This window comes from Juglans microcarpa x Juglans regia, chromosome 4D (assembly GCF_004785595.1).
Source record: "Juglans microcarpa x Juglans regia isolate MS1-56 chromosome 4D, Jm3101_v1.0, whole genome shotgun sequence".
NCBI classification, from domain to species: Eukaryota; Viridiplantae; Streptophyta; class Magnoliopsida; order Fagales; family Juglandaceae; genus Juglans; species Juglans microcarpa x Juglans regia.
Window position 1 is genome coordinate 13,647,818 of NC_054600.1, and position 16,109 is coordinate 13,663,926.

At 36.5% G+C, this 16,109-nt stretch overlaps 1 protein-coding gene across 1 annotated transcript in view; it reads right to left on the minus strand.

The window, feature by feature from the left end:
• Positions 1–15,758: 15,758 nt before the first annotated feature.
• Positions 15,759–16,109, minus strand: part of LOC121259066 (protein ILITYHIA) — a 64,922-nt gene continuing 64,571 nt past the window's right edge. The window contains 1 exon segment of the mRNA XM_041160553.1: positions 15,759–16,007. Coding sequence (XP_041016487.1) covers positions 15,965–16,007 — 43 coding nt within the window. The 3' untranslated portion in view covers positions 15,759–15,964.

Genomic DNA, 16,109 nt, shown 5'->3' on the forward strand with positions numbered 1-16,109 from the left:
AAGAACCTTAGAAATTAAGCTCAATATGTATTTGGCATGAAGCCTTTGGGCCTAACTTGGTGAGAGTGAAGACCTTCGGCCTAACCTAAGAAAGGCTTGATATTTGGACACGAAATTAGTAGGCCTTTGAGGCCATAGATGAGCCCCTCAAATCTGGACATAATGTCTACATAAATAACCCACTCCAAAGCCAACACCCAAGGCTTACACAAATGGCCCAACAAGCCCAACCTATAAGGCCCAAAAAGCCTTGTCTTTTCTTTTATCATTCTAATTGAAACCCACATACACCATACTGTTGGTTTCCCTCAAGCCCAAAATGTGCCACAAGCCCCTAGGGTTCCCACCTAATCATGGTTAATTTTCTAACTTGAGTTAAGAAGTATTAATCAACTCACAAATGATTAGTAACCTCTAAACTATGTTGTTAGCTTAATTTTTCTTTAATTTATTTTCCACATTAATAATCTGGATTTTTTGGCTTTTATTGTCAATTATTATTGTTCTTAGACTAACTTAGAAGTTTAGGCTTGACCCAATACATGTCATTAAGAGTCAAGCCATGTCAATGACCAAATCACCACCAATCGGCTCCTAGGTGCACCTTCATGTGTATTGCACCAAATCAGCCCCTAGCCCAGCCATTTCCACCATTTTCTCAAGGAAAAGTTCACTATTCAAGCATCACCTCATCCCTTAAGGTTCAATTTTAGAAATGGACGAAATGGCATCAAGAAACAAAGCTTAAAACACAACCATATCCTTAGGGAATTTAGTTGGAACCAAACCAAGACCTTCAACCACTCAAAGAATTTCTGCTCCTTGTTGAGCAACCTCCACACACCACTACCCCTTCCTTACAATCCCTAAGAGGTCCCTTAAGTACTCATGATATTTTTGACCAAGTGTTCCTCCAAACAAATTCCAAAAACCAATGGGCATCAACACTAGAGGTCACTCGGCAACCACTCCATTTCATCCCCTTCCATGAGCTGCACACACATCATCACTTGGTAGCCAATCCCACCACCTTTCACCACCTTCAAAGGCCATCAACAAATGTCATCATACCTGCACAACATAGCCATGGAGATAGGACAAGAAGATGATGAAAGCTAGATAGTTTTGAAGACCCCTACCCGACGACAATGTAGCATGACCTCACTTGCATACTTTGCATTTTTGTTTTTATTTACTAAACCTTGGTAGCACCTGCTCCCACATAACATAAGGCAGCACCTGAAATGTATAAATGATGAAGATTTTGAACATTATTCACATGCACAAGTGATGACACAAGCAGAAGCTTGCAACACCACACTCACCACCCACTTTAACCAATCCCAAGCTCCTTCTTCATCCAAGCCAACGTCCCCCACCCTCCATGAAGCCCTATAAATACCTACTTAACCCCCTCACTTCCTTACACCACTCCTCAAAGTCTTCTCTTGAGTTTTTGAAGAGCTTTTCTCCTCTTAGTATGCAAAAGAGTGAAACTGGGTGAGTTTTTTAGAAGTTCTTGAAGAGAGGTTGTGTTGGGAGCTCAAAAGGCCATGATTTTGTAAGTAACCTTGCCCTAAACTGTTTATCATGCTTAGTACAAACCGGGTTAATTGGGAAGTGTTGAATGCATGAATTGCTTTGGGTTAAATTTTTAGTCATGGCATGTCTTGATATAATTTTATATGATTCGCTAATGTCTTGTAATAATATTTTAAGGTTTAAATTTGAGGTTGAAAGCATGTCGTGATAGGTTATAAATTCATATCTTTTGTTGATCATCAAGCATGTTTTGGTTTTTGCTTGATTTAAGTTTAATTCATGAAGTTTTGATTAATTTGCTTAGGCTTGAATAATGAACATTTAGAAAAGCCTTGTGATTGGGATAATAATGAAAATGAATGATTTAATTAGGATCTAAATATTTCTTTGGTAAAGAAAAGCTAGAAACATCATGCATATGCTTAATGGATGCTTTAATGATAATTTGGCCTTAATCCATGCTTAAGTGTTGGAATGAACTTGTAGGACTTAAAAATAAGATTTTAAAGTTTTCCTAAGGTTGCATTTCAAGAAATTTGAAGCATACATACATCCATAGAGGTTTTTAACTTGAAACCACATTTAGGCCTTAAGAGATGCATTCCACGGGTTGGGTGTAATTGACATAGTTGTGATTTGAATCTTGCAATTCTAAGGGCATATATGATTTTAGAATATAGATAATATGGGTTTTGTGAAGTTTGGTGATTTTGGGTCCACATGTAAATAGTGAAAATTTCGGGCCGTAGTGGCAATTTTGCCTAGTATAAGGGCAGTTTTGTAAATACTGAATTTTTAAACCCTTTGATTATCAACATCTTCCTTAATAATTCAAAATCATAACTTAGAATAACTTTGATTACAGCTGCATCGATTCTCTAACTTCGGATAGTTTGTAAGTTACACTTTGATAACTTATTTATAATTTATTGATAAATGTCATATTCATGATATAAATGTCATTTGAACATGAAACATCATGTTATATGATACATTGAGTACATGACTACTTGCTTACATGACATGTGCAATTTTCATCATTTGAGCATGTTGTACAAAATTTTCATTTTCACATAAAACATACCTACAAATGCATGTCATGAAAAATATTTTTTTACATTGCATGAAAAAAAAATTATCACAACTCCAAAGGCTAAGATGGGAAGTATCCTAGTAAAACTCATTTTTCCACTTTGGAGTGAGTAAAAATGGAGTGGTAACCCCTGGGTTAATGAAGAACAGTCAACGGGTTTCGAATGGATTCTTTTTAAAAAATACTGAAGTGAAGTCAATTTTTATGGCACTTAACGCTAGTGGGTGCATAGATTATGATGGATGTTATGATGAAATATTATATTACCACTGCATTGAGAACAGTCTGCAGACAACGTTGAAACATGAGTTGTACTACAGTCACCAATAGGTACTCACAGTGCATATGGAGAACTATAATGATACCATACGTGATGTTAATGTTAATGATGCCTTAAGGATGATGAGATGTTATGTTTTTGAAAGTTGAATTGAAAAATGTTCTCTGTAAGAAAATGTGCATCAAAATTTTTCTAAAAATGTTGAGGAATTTGGATGGGAGACAACTACTGATTGTTTGCATAGCATGCATTTCACATTTATCATTTATCATGCATAATTTATTTTTGTGCCCATTTGTTGTTAATTTACTGAGATTTCAAGGAATGTCACATTTCTCCAAAAATGGTGGAAGTTGTATTAGAACCGGAGGAGACTGAACAGGATGGACCAATGGATACAATTGGTTGAGGACAAATCGGACCTGGAAAAGAGATTAGATCTAATTCTGATGTTCATAGCACTAACTCTACATACGATAGAGCGTATGAGGGATTTTATTTAATTGTTGAGACTTGGATTTAAGAATTCTATATTGAGGATATGCTACATTTAAGTTTGAACTTATAATGATTATTAATGTTATTGGGATGTTTTAGTTCATTCTGGCATGAGTTATGTTTAGTCACCCTTATTCCACTACGATTATTGCATACAGCTAATTGCATTCTATGATGCAGTGTATATTAACTGTCATGAACGGGGGGTATATAATATCATGTTGCATGTGCCGACGTTCAGAGTCTTCATTACATCCCAAGTGGCGATTTGGGGGCGTCACAGGGGTGAAGTCTATTTAATACATTTAGTACTAAAGGAGAGAGAGCCTAAAGAGGTACAAAGTATACCAGTAGTAAAGGAGTTCCCAGAAGTGTTTGGGGAATTGCCAGGACTACCACCTCCTAGGGAAATCGAGGTTTCAATTGAATTGGAACTTGAGACAGTTTTAGTGCATAAGGCACCCTATAGGATGGCTACAGTTGAGTTAAAAGAGTTAAAGAATCAACTGCATGAATTGTTGATAAAGGGATTTATTACACCATGTATATCACCTTGGGGAGCGCCAGTGCTATTTGTTGTGAAGAGGATGGGACCCTAAGGAGGTGTATCAATTCTCGAGAACTGAATAAGGTGACCATAAAGAATAGATACCCTCTACCAAGAATAGATGACTTGTTTGACCAGTTGCAAGGAGCTGCTATATTTTCTAAGATTGATCTTAGTTATGGCTATCACCAATTGAAGATTAGGGAAGGCGATGTACCAAACACGATATGGTCATTTTGAGATTACGGTGTTGCTATTGGGTTAACTAACGCCCCCAACAACATTCATGGATATTATGAACAATGTGTTCAGACAATTCTTAGATTTGTTTGTGGTGGTATTGATAGACGATATTCTAGTATATTCTAATAATGCCAAGGATCATAAGAATCACTTGAGATTAGTGTTAGGAAAGCTCAAGAAACATTAGTTATTCGCCAAACTCGATAAGTATGAGTCACGGTGGACACAAGCAAGGTCGAAGCAGTGGTGGATTGGTAGCGTCCTACCACAGTGCACAAAGTTAGAGTCTCTTGGGACTAGCTGGTCACTATAGGAGATTTGTGGAAGGATTATCCAAGTTATTAAGTTCTCTCACAGCGTTAACTAGGAAGGGAGTTTTAAAGCAAGAATACAACCAAGTTGATGGTTGTATAAGTTAGTGTAGAAATGTTCTGCTATGCACATCATGTTTTAGTTCAAATTAGTACAGCTTTATCTCTATCTACCATTTCATCTTTCACTCAAATAAATTTACAAAACCAGCCATGAAGTAAGTCTTAGTTCTTCACACTTCTTGGTTCCAACAAGTTTACCAAAAGCTGTCAACTATCCATTATGGTGAAATTTCCAGATTTTGATACTTTCTTGTTTCCTTCAATTCCTAGCAAATTCCTATCATCTATATAGTCTTAATCCATGGTTTTCACCTATCTTTCATGTAGAAAACGCAATAGCTCTTATTGGACAGCAAGCATGTTATTAAACATGTCTATGAATTTCTTTCTAATGCTTGTCATGAGGAGTTTGAAATGGCTTGTCTTGGTGCTAAGTTTGAAAGTATAACATGAAATTGTTATACCTTAAAGAAATGGATGGTGAGAAGGAGAGAATAAAGTTGGATTGACTTGATTTCTTATTGAGCTTGTTTGATATGGAAAGAAGTTGAAAGGACAGATATTGTGTCTTGTAGTTAACTTTCTCTAAGTGAAGAGGAAGTCAAGGAAAATGATTTACTTCCTTCTTAAATTTAAGTAGACAAATCGCCAAGAGTATGGTTAGGAAATCCTAGTATGAAGTGGGTATTGATATGTTCATTCCATTTCATTGAATAGGATTTATTGAAGTGCAAAAGGAAACAAAGGTTGAGCTTGGAGGTAAGCAGCTATGACCATGCTTCTTACACTATTTTGTTCTACTAAATGCTTTCTTTTTCTTCAAATGCTTCTTTGTAATGAATAGGTAAATGTATATAATGTATTAGCCTTCTTGGTAGCCCATGTTAAGCATCCTACTAATTATAAATGTGTGTATAAGTATGATGTAAAGCATTCACTTTCAAGGTTGAGATCATGAAATTTATCATGTACATGTTTTCTTAAAAACTAGTGATTTTCTTAATATAAAGTTATAGCATGAAATGCATTCTTTTATGAAATAAAATGCATACTGCATTGGACTAAGAAAGATAATGAAATGTTATGAAATAAAAAAGGAAAGAAAAGGAAATTAAGGTTTTATGTATGAAAATATGTAATGGCCAATGACAGAATGATGATGGTACCAATGAGTGGGGCATATTGCAATGCCGAATCAATTTCGCTAGTAGTGCACCTAGTGGCACCATCTGACTGAGGGATTCCTAACCCGTGGTCACGGGTCGAATCGTGACTAAAAGATCACTAACCCTAACACGCTGGGTGTAGAAGTATGAAACAAACAAAGGAAAGTGAAAATTGATTCAAAACGTTTAATCGAGATGTTTTAAACTTGTATGAATTTTCAAAAGAAATGAATAACTTATATATGATTTTTAACTATATGGTGTAACTGCTTACTGATTATTAAACTCACTTTTGTGTTCAATGTTTTAAATATCCAGGTAATGATGAAAATGAAGTTGCAGAGCAAGACATTACTCAGGACTGAAAGACGAATGCTTAGTAGCCTTGGATTGGGTCTTGTTAATGAAGTTTTAGTTTTTGGTTGGTTTTGCGAAATTGTTTGGACTATGTATTTTGAGAAAGCAAGCATTTTGTAAACAGGGTAGATGTTCATACGATGAAAATAGTTATGGTTTTTAATATGTAACTAATGGGACAGTCTTATATTTTGACAAAAATCTTATTTTGAGTTTTGAAGTTATAAAAGAAAAATGAGAAAGTCCATTTTATAAATTGTTAGTATATTACTATTTATGTATAAAAAGAAAGTATGATGAAATGTAGCAGCTCATTCCATCTCTAGAGAGGGGTTGTTACAATTATGTTATACAAAGTACCCAAGAAGATAGTGTTGGACCGAGATTCGAGATTACGTCTCATTTCTAAAAAAGTCTACAAGCGGCGATGGGCACTAAGTTGAAGTTTAGTAGTGCTTACCATCCCCAGACCGATAGATAGTCGAAAAGGACAATTCAGAAGTTGAAAGACATGTTGAGAGCATGCATGTTAAACTTTAAGGGTCAGTGGAAAAACCATGTCCCACTCATCGAATTTGCCTACAATAATAGTTATCAGGCAACCATTCAAATGGCCCCTTACAAGGCATTGTATGAAGAAAGTGTAAATCACCGATATGTTCGGACGAAATGGGAGAGGCAAGAGTATTTGGGCCAAAGATCATCTAAGAAATGATCGAGCAAGTCAAACTTATACAGGCAAAAATGGCTACGGATCAGACCAGACAGAAGAGCTATGTCGTTGTAAGGAGAAGAGAGTTAATGTGACACCCCCAACCTCCATTTGGGATGGAACAGAGACTTAGAGCACCGGGACATGCAACACAAGGTTATATACCCCCGTACATGATAGTTATTATGCAATGTATCCTAGTATGCAATAATCGCAGCAGAAATAAAGGTGAAACTATAACTTATGCCAGAATAACTGAAAACATCCCAATTCATTGGTGATCATCAAGTTCAAAGTACCAAATGTAGCATAATCTTAATACAACTAAAGGTCAAAGTCAAATCATCCACTTCATGTATTCTAAAGCATGAAAAACTTGGGCTATAAATATCAGGATTAAATCTAATCTCCTCTCAATGTCCAGCTCCTCAGTTAGTCGGATCCAGCGTTCCATCTAGCTTGTCCTTCTTGAGACCTAACACAACTTCTACCATTCTGAGTGGAATGATAGTGGTCCCAAAAGGGGTGAGATTTACTCGAAATCTCAGTAAGTTAAACAACCAACATGCACAAAGATAAATTAAGTATGACGAATGATAAATATGCAATGCATGAAATGTAGAAAAAATCAGTATGCATGTCTCTCATCGATTCCTTAACATTTTCAGAGAAATGGAGACACATGTTTTCATTCAATGAACATTTTTACTTCCATTTTTTAAAACATAACTTCATCATAAAAATTATTAACAACTCATATAACATCATAACGTATGGTAACGTCATAATTCCCCATATGTACTATGAGTACCTATCGGTGACTGTAGTACAACTCATGTTGAGACTAAGTTGTCTAGACTCATTCTCAATATATTGGTAAATATAACATAACATCATAACGTGTACATCCACCAGCATTAGGTGTCATAACATATTGATTTTGCTCCAGCGTTCTTTAAAAAGAACCTATTTGAAACCCATTGACTATTCTTTATCAACTTAGGGATTACCACTCCATTCTTAAACACTCCAGAGTGGACAGAGGAGTTCCACTAGGATAATTCTCCATCCTAGCCTTTGGGGTCGTGAAAAAAATTATTTTCATGCTATGCTTTAAAAAATATATTCCATGACATGTGCATATGTGGCAAACTTTAATGCAAAAATGATATTTATAGATGCAATATGCAAAAATGGTGAAAAATATCACATGTCATGTAAGTATGCACTCAATTCATATAACATGATATTTTATGCTCAAAATGATAATTGAAATATGAATGAAACATTTATCAATAATTCATAAATAATCTATCAAGATGTAAGTTAGAGGCCAACTTACAAACTTCCTGAGTAATTTGAAAAAATGACATAGCTACTGAAATCAAGTGCGTACTAAGTTAGAATTAATATTACTATGGATGAAGTTTATAAACAAAGGCTTCAAAAATGGATATTTACAAAAATACCCCTAGTCTTTCAAAAATTACCGCTAAGTCCCTAATTTTTCACTAATTGTAAACGAGCTCCAAATTTAACCAAACTTTATAGACTTCATATTTTTGGCATTCTAAAACCATCTATGCCATTGAATTTCTAAAAATCAAAATGGAACTTGCTCAAACAGTCCAAAACCGTGGCATGCACTCTAGTTGATGTCTAAGTGTGCTTTTCAACTATTGATCCCTATGAATGCGTGCATATGAGATTTACTTTAATCAATCATCATGGATGGGTAGACTTTTTCCGGGCCATTCCTATGATACCTTGCCACTAATTTCATATGGGGGTGAAACTTTTTTGTATTGACCTTACTTGATAGACGCGAATGAGAATACTCCCAAGCGTATCATATGTGGTGTCTTCGAGTTGGTTGGCTGGGCTGATGTGTTCCTTAGTGCAACATGTATATCCTTTGGTGTACGAATGAATGATTTAGAACAGGCGAATCAGCTTGCACATTGGTCGGGTGGGAGTGATTCCCTTAGTCGAACAGTGAAGCAATTTCCCCTGCTTGGCTTTTTATCTCTGTGTGAGATTTTATGTGATAAGATTCTACATGATACAATAAGATGAGTTTCACATGCTTGAGAAAAGGGTGATTCCTCGTCTCGACGATATATATATACATTAAGGTTTTGCATAGAGGGTGTTTTCTCGTCATGCTTATATACTTGTATTTTACTCAGAGGGTGATTCCTCAACATAACTATGAATGCTTGTGTTTTGCTTAAAGGGTGATTCCTCGCCACGCACAATGCACGTGTTCAATGTTCTTTCTACATCAAAATGTGCATTACATCATCACATGCATTGTCTCTCATTATCAATCTTGTCATAATTGTTTAACATACCCACAGTTTCATTTATTGGAACTGTAGAGTAATTCCTCAAAAGGTGATTCCTTGCCAAGTTTATATACTTGTGTTTGCTCAGAGGGTGATTCCGCGTCAGCATAGAGGGTGATTCTTTGCCATACACAATACACGTGTTCACTGTTCTTTTTACATGAAACTGTGCATTACATCATCATGTACATTGTCTCTCATTAGTAGTTTTGTCATAGTTGTTTAACCTACCCATGGTTTCATTTATCGGAACCGTAGGCTTTGATGTAGAACTAGACCTAAGGCAAGTACTCGAGGAAGAAGGACCAACACTACCTGAGCAATAGATACGGAGGCATGTCTCCATTATTAGTAGTTGTATTGTTTCTTTGGAGTTGTATTACTTAGTCCGGTGACCAATCATGTTTGGTTCACCTTATTTGGATGTAAGGAAAAAACAAATGGTTTTGTATATTATTTTTTAAATGAAGTGACATATGGATACTTGAGGGTTATTGAATGAACCTATTTACAGTTTAAACTCTTGTACAATTAGCAATTAACATTTACTTATTCCACTACGGTTTAAATGATCATTTACTTATACATGCACTTCCTTGTGAATATTGCACGCTTGATCTCGATCGAAATCCTGGGTGTTGCCAACCGGCTAGCACCCTAAGCCTCACAGATCCTCACCAGGTTCTATATCGAGGAATGAGGCGCCACAAATATGATTCTCTGAGGCTATTTTAAGCTTTTCAACTATACTACTTGTGCACTATTTGGATTGTGCTCGTCACAATTATTTGACTCTGCCATGTTTGTCTAGTTATGTAATTTGCAATTTGAACCATTACTGCAGAAAGTTGCTATAGTAATCACATTTGTAGTTAAATGAGTAGTATTAGATTGTCTAGTAGAGGTTTGCAAAAAGGTCTTGTACGTAGATTTGATTGTATTCTGTGATTGGTCTTGAATTAGTTTTGGAAACTGATTGGTAGAAAGTTGAGGCTTGTCACTGGGTTGCTATCCTTCATGCTTGGTTACATCAATTTGGTTGATAGATGCTATACTCTCTTCTATACTTTGCATCCTAGCATGGGTTTCGGGGCAAGCAAGGCTTCCCAATATCCTACATTCTCATGCCTTACTCGTAGTAAGCATCCTTCCAACTCTAGCTTGCTTACCCATTGCTCGCCCAAATACCTTCACTCACTTTCAAACCGACTCGCCTTGCCTATCACCCCGTCTAACCTTTACTCGCCCGAAGTCAATCTCACATGCCCTTTAGTCGCCTAGCCTTTGCTAGCCCAAGATGACACTTACTCCATTCGTTATCTACTCTTGTCCTGAACCTTTACCCGCCAAGGGTCGTGCTTGCCTACGTCTTGCTCACATAAGGCTTTTGTTTTCCTTGTCTGTTCGATAGGGCCCTCCCTTGCGCCTGAGATTATGAATCTTTCACCTAGTCTCACTTTGCTTGTACGTGGGAAGTTCCTATCTTTGAAGGCGATTCTTGTAAATTTTTTAAGTCTCTGCCTCGTCTCCCTTAGCTAAGTCCCATTCTAAAGCTCCATCCTCATAGTGGTCCTCACCTAGTGTGGTTAAAACATAAAAATACAAAAAAATGAGTCCAATGCTCAATAAGCAACTCATCATAAATAAACATAATATATAAACATAGAGTTTATTTGAAAACATGCACACACATAAATACATGATTAACCATGCATGCATGATGCCTTAAGTTGTATTTCACTTTCCTTATTGGGCAATTGGTATTGTTAACCCCCGTAAGTTCGGGTTAGCGAATCTTAAAGATTTTGATTCCGTCTATAGCCGCAGGTTAGGAATACGTACATGAGGATGAAAATACCGGATGTACTACCGTGTCTATCATAGCATGCTTAATTGTTATACATTCATACATATCATAACATAGGCCATTATGTCTTGGTTGCCATATATTCATCATGATCATACTTGCATGTGTTTTTGTCATATATTGACTTATCATATCTTGTCACAATACATGTAATTCACATAAGATCATGGCTTGTCATATTGTATTATGATGTATGAGAACCACATAAAATCATATCTCGTCATAAAATATTGTGATGCATATGCAATGAAAATTAACATGAAACTTGCATACAAAATCATGATATTTATAAATTTATCATGCAGTCAAAAATAGTATTCATCATTACTTGAATACGTAAAAAATGACGACTAATGAATGGTCATATATACGTAATGTTTTAAAAGTATTGTTTATCATATGAACTACGTAAATGTACGATCTTAATCTAATATTTTAGGCATGTAATCAACCACTTATAAAATAAACATATCACCACGAAAATTTCTAGTCGAAAATGCACTTAGTAATGAAAACCCGAATAACTTAAATAACCTCTATTTCTATAAACTTAACATCGCCTTAAAATATTATCACTCCCAAATAATTTAATATCCACGCAACTTCTCCAAATTATTATGCAACTAAACCCTAAAAATATTACCACACTCTAACATCAAACTTCTCTCAATTTAATTCTTAAATATTTCATCATAAAATAATAAGTTCAAAAAATAATTCAATCCGCAACATTGCGTTAACACCAAGTACCAATAAAACCAAACTTCGTTGGTTTACAGTTAACCACTACAGCCCACTCGTATATACAGTTTAAACAACATTATGGTCAATAGTAACTTGGAAGGACATTTTTGTAATTTGATCCTAAAAGACTTGAGCCTCGTGTTTGACTGTAACGCCCTGGTCCCGCAAGGATAGAAGAGTTACTCCCTGTAACTTAAAACTCACAATTCCTCAATACATTTACAGACTCCAAAAAATATAAAGTCATCAGAATACTATAAAAATCTCTTAATAAAATCCGCCGGTTCTCAGAAATCTTCTATGAGTAATCCACTATGCTTAAATAATCATCTCACCGATGCTCCATAATCCTGATTCTTAGCTGAACTATTCAAAATCATCTGAAAAATATATGGAGATAATGGGTGAGTTATCAACAACTTAGTAAGCAGAAGACATATACTAGTGTGTAAACATGAGCATTTTCACATAGTTCAGAATGCAGAAACAAAACATTTCAGTATCAATATGCAAATCTCAAAAATACATATTATCAAAAAATCAGAGCGACTTTTCAAACATTTTATATTCAGAAACCAACTTTTCATATTCAAAGACTCATTTGGCACAACATGACTGAACATCTTCATCTTATCATATCAGAGCATCATATCAGAACAGAGACCATGTTTAACCCCTGTGGTAGGGTTGTGCATCCTGCGGAAAGCCAAGCAGAACATAAATCACCATGTTAACAAAGCGATTGCACTCAAAACAGAAAACCACTATTATATCACGTGGCGGGCCAGAGGTCACTATTATCTCCCGTGACAGAGCCAAAGGTCACTATTGTATCATGTGACAAGGCCAGAGGTCACTATTGTATCCCGTTACAGGGCCATACATCAGAGCAAAACAGAATTAGAATCACCATATCAGAATCAGAGTCAGAACAGAATCAGAAGGTCATGCCAAAAGTTTTTCAGAAATCACATCATATCAGAGTACAGAACATCTTCAGAACAGAACAGAATCAGATCACAAAACATAATTTATGCACAAAATTTCATATTCGCTCTCTTTTTCAAAGTTCAGAAACAGAATGTCCAAAAATAAGCTCATGTCTACACCAGTCATGCCAGAAAAATACCTTATTCTTATACAAAATTTTCATGCATATGCAGAACAAATATCTGAGGTTGTTTTCAAATTTTTTTTCATAACACAACATGCACATTTTCCAAAAAGGACCTCAGTTTATTTTATTTTATGCAAAGTCTAGCATAGGAATCCCGCTTACCTGGACTTCTTAGCTTATCAAAATTTTGCTCAAATCAATATCGAGTCAACTATAAATCATCACCTATAAAATAATCACGTAATTCCGTAAATTTTCAATCAATCACAAATTTACACCATTTAAGCCTAAGCTTTTACTATATCTATTTTAATTCTTCAATACCTAAAAATTCCATAACCTTAAAATATCCTCATTCTCTAAATTTCCTTATATCAATCAACATTTAAGATAAGTACTAGCAAAAATTTCATTAAATAATAAATAAAAAAATTTGCTTTAATCATAATTTAAATGTTCAAAATAAAATTTCACACTTACTGTAAAAAATAATATGCTACCATTAGTACAATTTGAAAACCGTATTTATTTTCTGTAAAATTTCTTATACTTCCCGCATAAACCATGTAAAAATAGACTTAATATAAACAATTGAAACCATCTAATAATAAGGGCAAAATTGTAATTCCATATCTAAATAATATGTAGTAAAGGGTATTAATGGAATTTCCTTCAACACCAACAAAACCTACGTAAAACCAATAACTTGCATGGCAGGGGCTTACTAAGGAGGAATCACGCGGCAGCGTATGACGCAGCGAGGTCTAAAAGCATAGCGACGTAGCGGTGGTGATCTCGGCAGAGCACTGGAAGCGAGAAAGAGTGAGAAAGAGAAACACAGTGAAAGTATGAGTGAGAGACGGAGAGAGTATGGCGTTCAAGAGAACGGAAACTCACCGTGGGGCAGCGAGGCTTGCGGTCTGGGGGCTGGGCGTCGACCAAGGCAGTGTCCGAAGGTGGAGGCTTGTCCTCCGGCGTCCTTTGATGGCAGTGGCGTCGGAGTGGAGGCGGCTGACGCCGTGGCTCACGGTGGGGATGCTTCCCCTGTTTCAACGTTAAAACAGAGTCCTTCACGTCCAAAGCGTATCAGCAGCTTGCTACGGAGGTGCAGGGCAGAGCAGCAGCTATCAAGGTGGTTTTCATGTTTGCGTGGTTGTGGGCAGTTCCTACTGCAGCGTTGCTTCCGGTGGATATTTGCAGTGGCGCAGGTCATGCACGATGGTTTAAGGAGCTGCGCAGTGACTAAGCAAGGGGAAGCTACGGTTTCACGTGGGTGGTGCACTGGCAGTAGTGTATGGCGGAGCAAGGTCTGCTCATGGTGGGACTACTCCGACGAGGATGATGTTGCCGAGTAAAGGCTTCCCGTGAGGTTGGGGTGGTGTTTTTCTAAGTGGGTAAGGACCGGGCTGCGGTGATGCTGGGACGGTGTGCGTCATGGCTTGTGGAGGTTGGTTTTCTGCGACAGCTGGGTGAGCCGCGACTGGGTGGGTTGAGACTGAGCTAGAGGGAGATGCGATGTTTGTAAAGAAGAAATGCTGGGCAACGGTTTCGCGTGGGAGGGCAGTGGTGCGAGCTTTCATCATATATATATAAATATATATATATATATATATATATATATAGGTGATTGAACAAAAAAAGAAAACCCTAGGGAAAAGAGGGAGACGTGTGTGGGAGAAAACAGGTGCATGGCGTTCATGCTATGGAGACTAAAGGGATTTTCATGGCTTGCATTTTTTACTGGGCTTTTTCCCTAAAAGAATTTGGATCTCGATTAACCTCTAAAAAAAATATATAACTTGTCCCACTAATTTTTAATCCAATAAAAACTTCACCTAATCCAACATATTTAAAGATTTAAACCCACTCAACAAAACCCAAAAATTATTCGATATCCATAAAAAATAATATAAACAATTTGAGCTCATAGTCTATTCTAACAATAATTGCAAATTTCAAGTGGGCTTTCCATAAAAAAAATCGGACACAAATTCCGTGCTTGGCCCGGGTGTTACATTGACACTCCGAGATCAATATGTACGTTTAGCGTTGAAAAAACAGAGATGGCTTACACAAGGTCAGTGCAACGGTTTACGAGACAATTTTTTGGACAAGGAGCGATCGATGGAGAGTTGGCACTCAGAGGCCAGCCTCTCTCCCAGTGGGCGGGTGCCCCCATCCTAATGTCAGGTGTGACATCTAACGAAGACTTTGAGCATCAGGACATCTAATGCATGGCCAAATATTATGCAATGCAACCTATAATGTCTAGCAGTATGTAAAAGTCGCAGCAGAATTGTGAGTCAAAAAAAAAATTTTGTACCAAAATAACTGAAAATATAACATTGTATAAAAACAACCATCATTCACGCCTCCTTAATTTTCCATAGTATGGGGCATGTACATAACATATTAAACATTGGAGATTATTTCTCCTTGTTCAGATCTTGGTTAAAACCAAATGGAAAACAACAAAAGAAAAACTATTGGAAAGCAACCTCGAATACATTTTTTTTATTCAATATTTCAGCATAAAACTCAAATAGGATAACAAGAGCTTGATATAGTTACAAGGCAAAAACTGGGAAATACCAACTCAATACTATCAATGATTACCAAAGCCAAACAATATTGGAAGTCCCTCTCCAGTGATATGAAGCTCATCAAATCGGATAAATAAAGACATCATGACACCCAGGTCTGCAAAAACTGGGTATCAAGCCACAATGTGTGCATCTCTATCTCTATACTTAAATAGACAGGATCACCAAAGTCTCCGTTATAAATACAAACTGATAGGATGACAAACTTGACACTATCAATGATCATGAAAGCCAAAAAAGAAGTGCCCTCCTTTTGTACATCCGATGCTCATCAAAATCTAATTATTACGTAGTTGACATCATAACACCCAGGTCAGCAAAAATTGGGTAACAAGCGACTATGTGTGCATCTATGAGTCTGTATTTTAATTATGTGCCGTATGAAAATTTGGCAACCGACTTCCCAATCAGTCAACGTCTATATGCCTCCACTCTTGGAAATAAAATATAGACAGCTAAAGAAGAGTTGATTGTCAGCCACTTGCCCCATCATCCTCACTGTCTTCACTGTCATCACTGCATTTACAATCACAAGAATCAGCTAACGCTCCCAATAAGTTCAAACCACACATATAAAGGCAAAAAGAAAAATGATACAGAAGCATGCGCACAATTTTA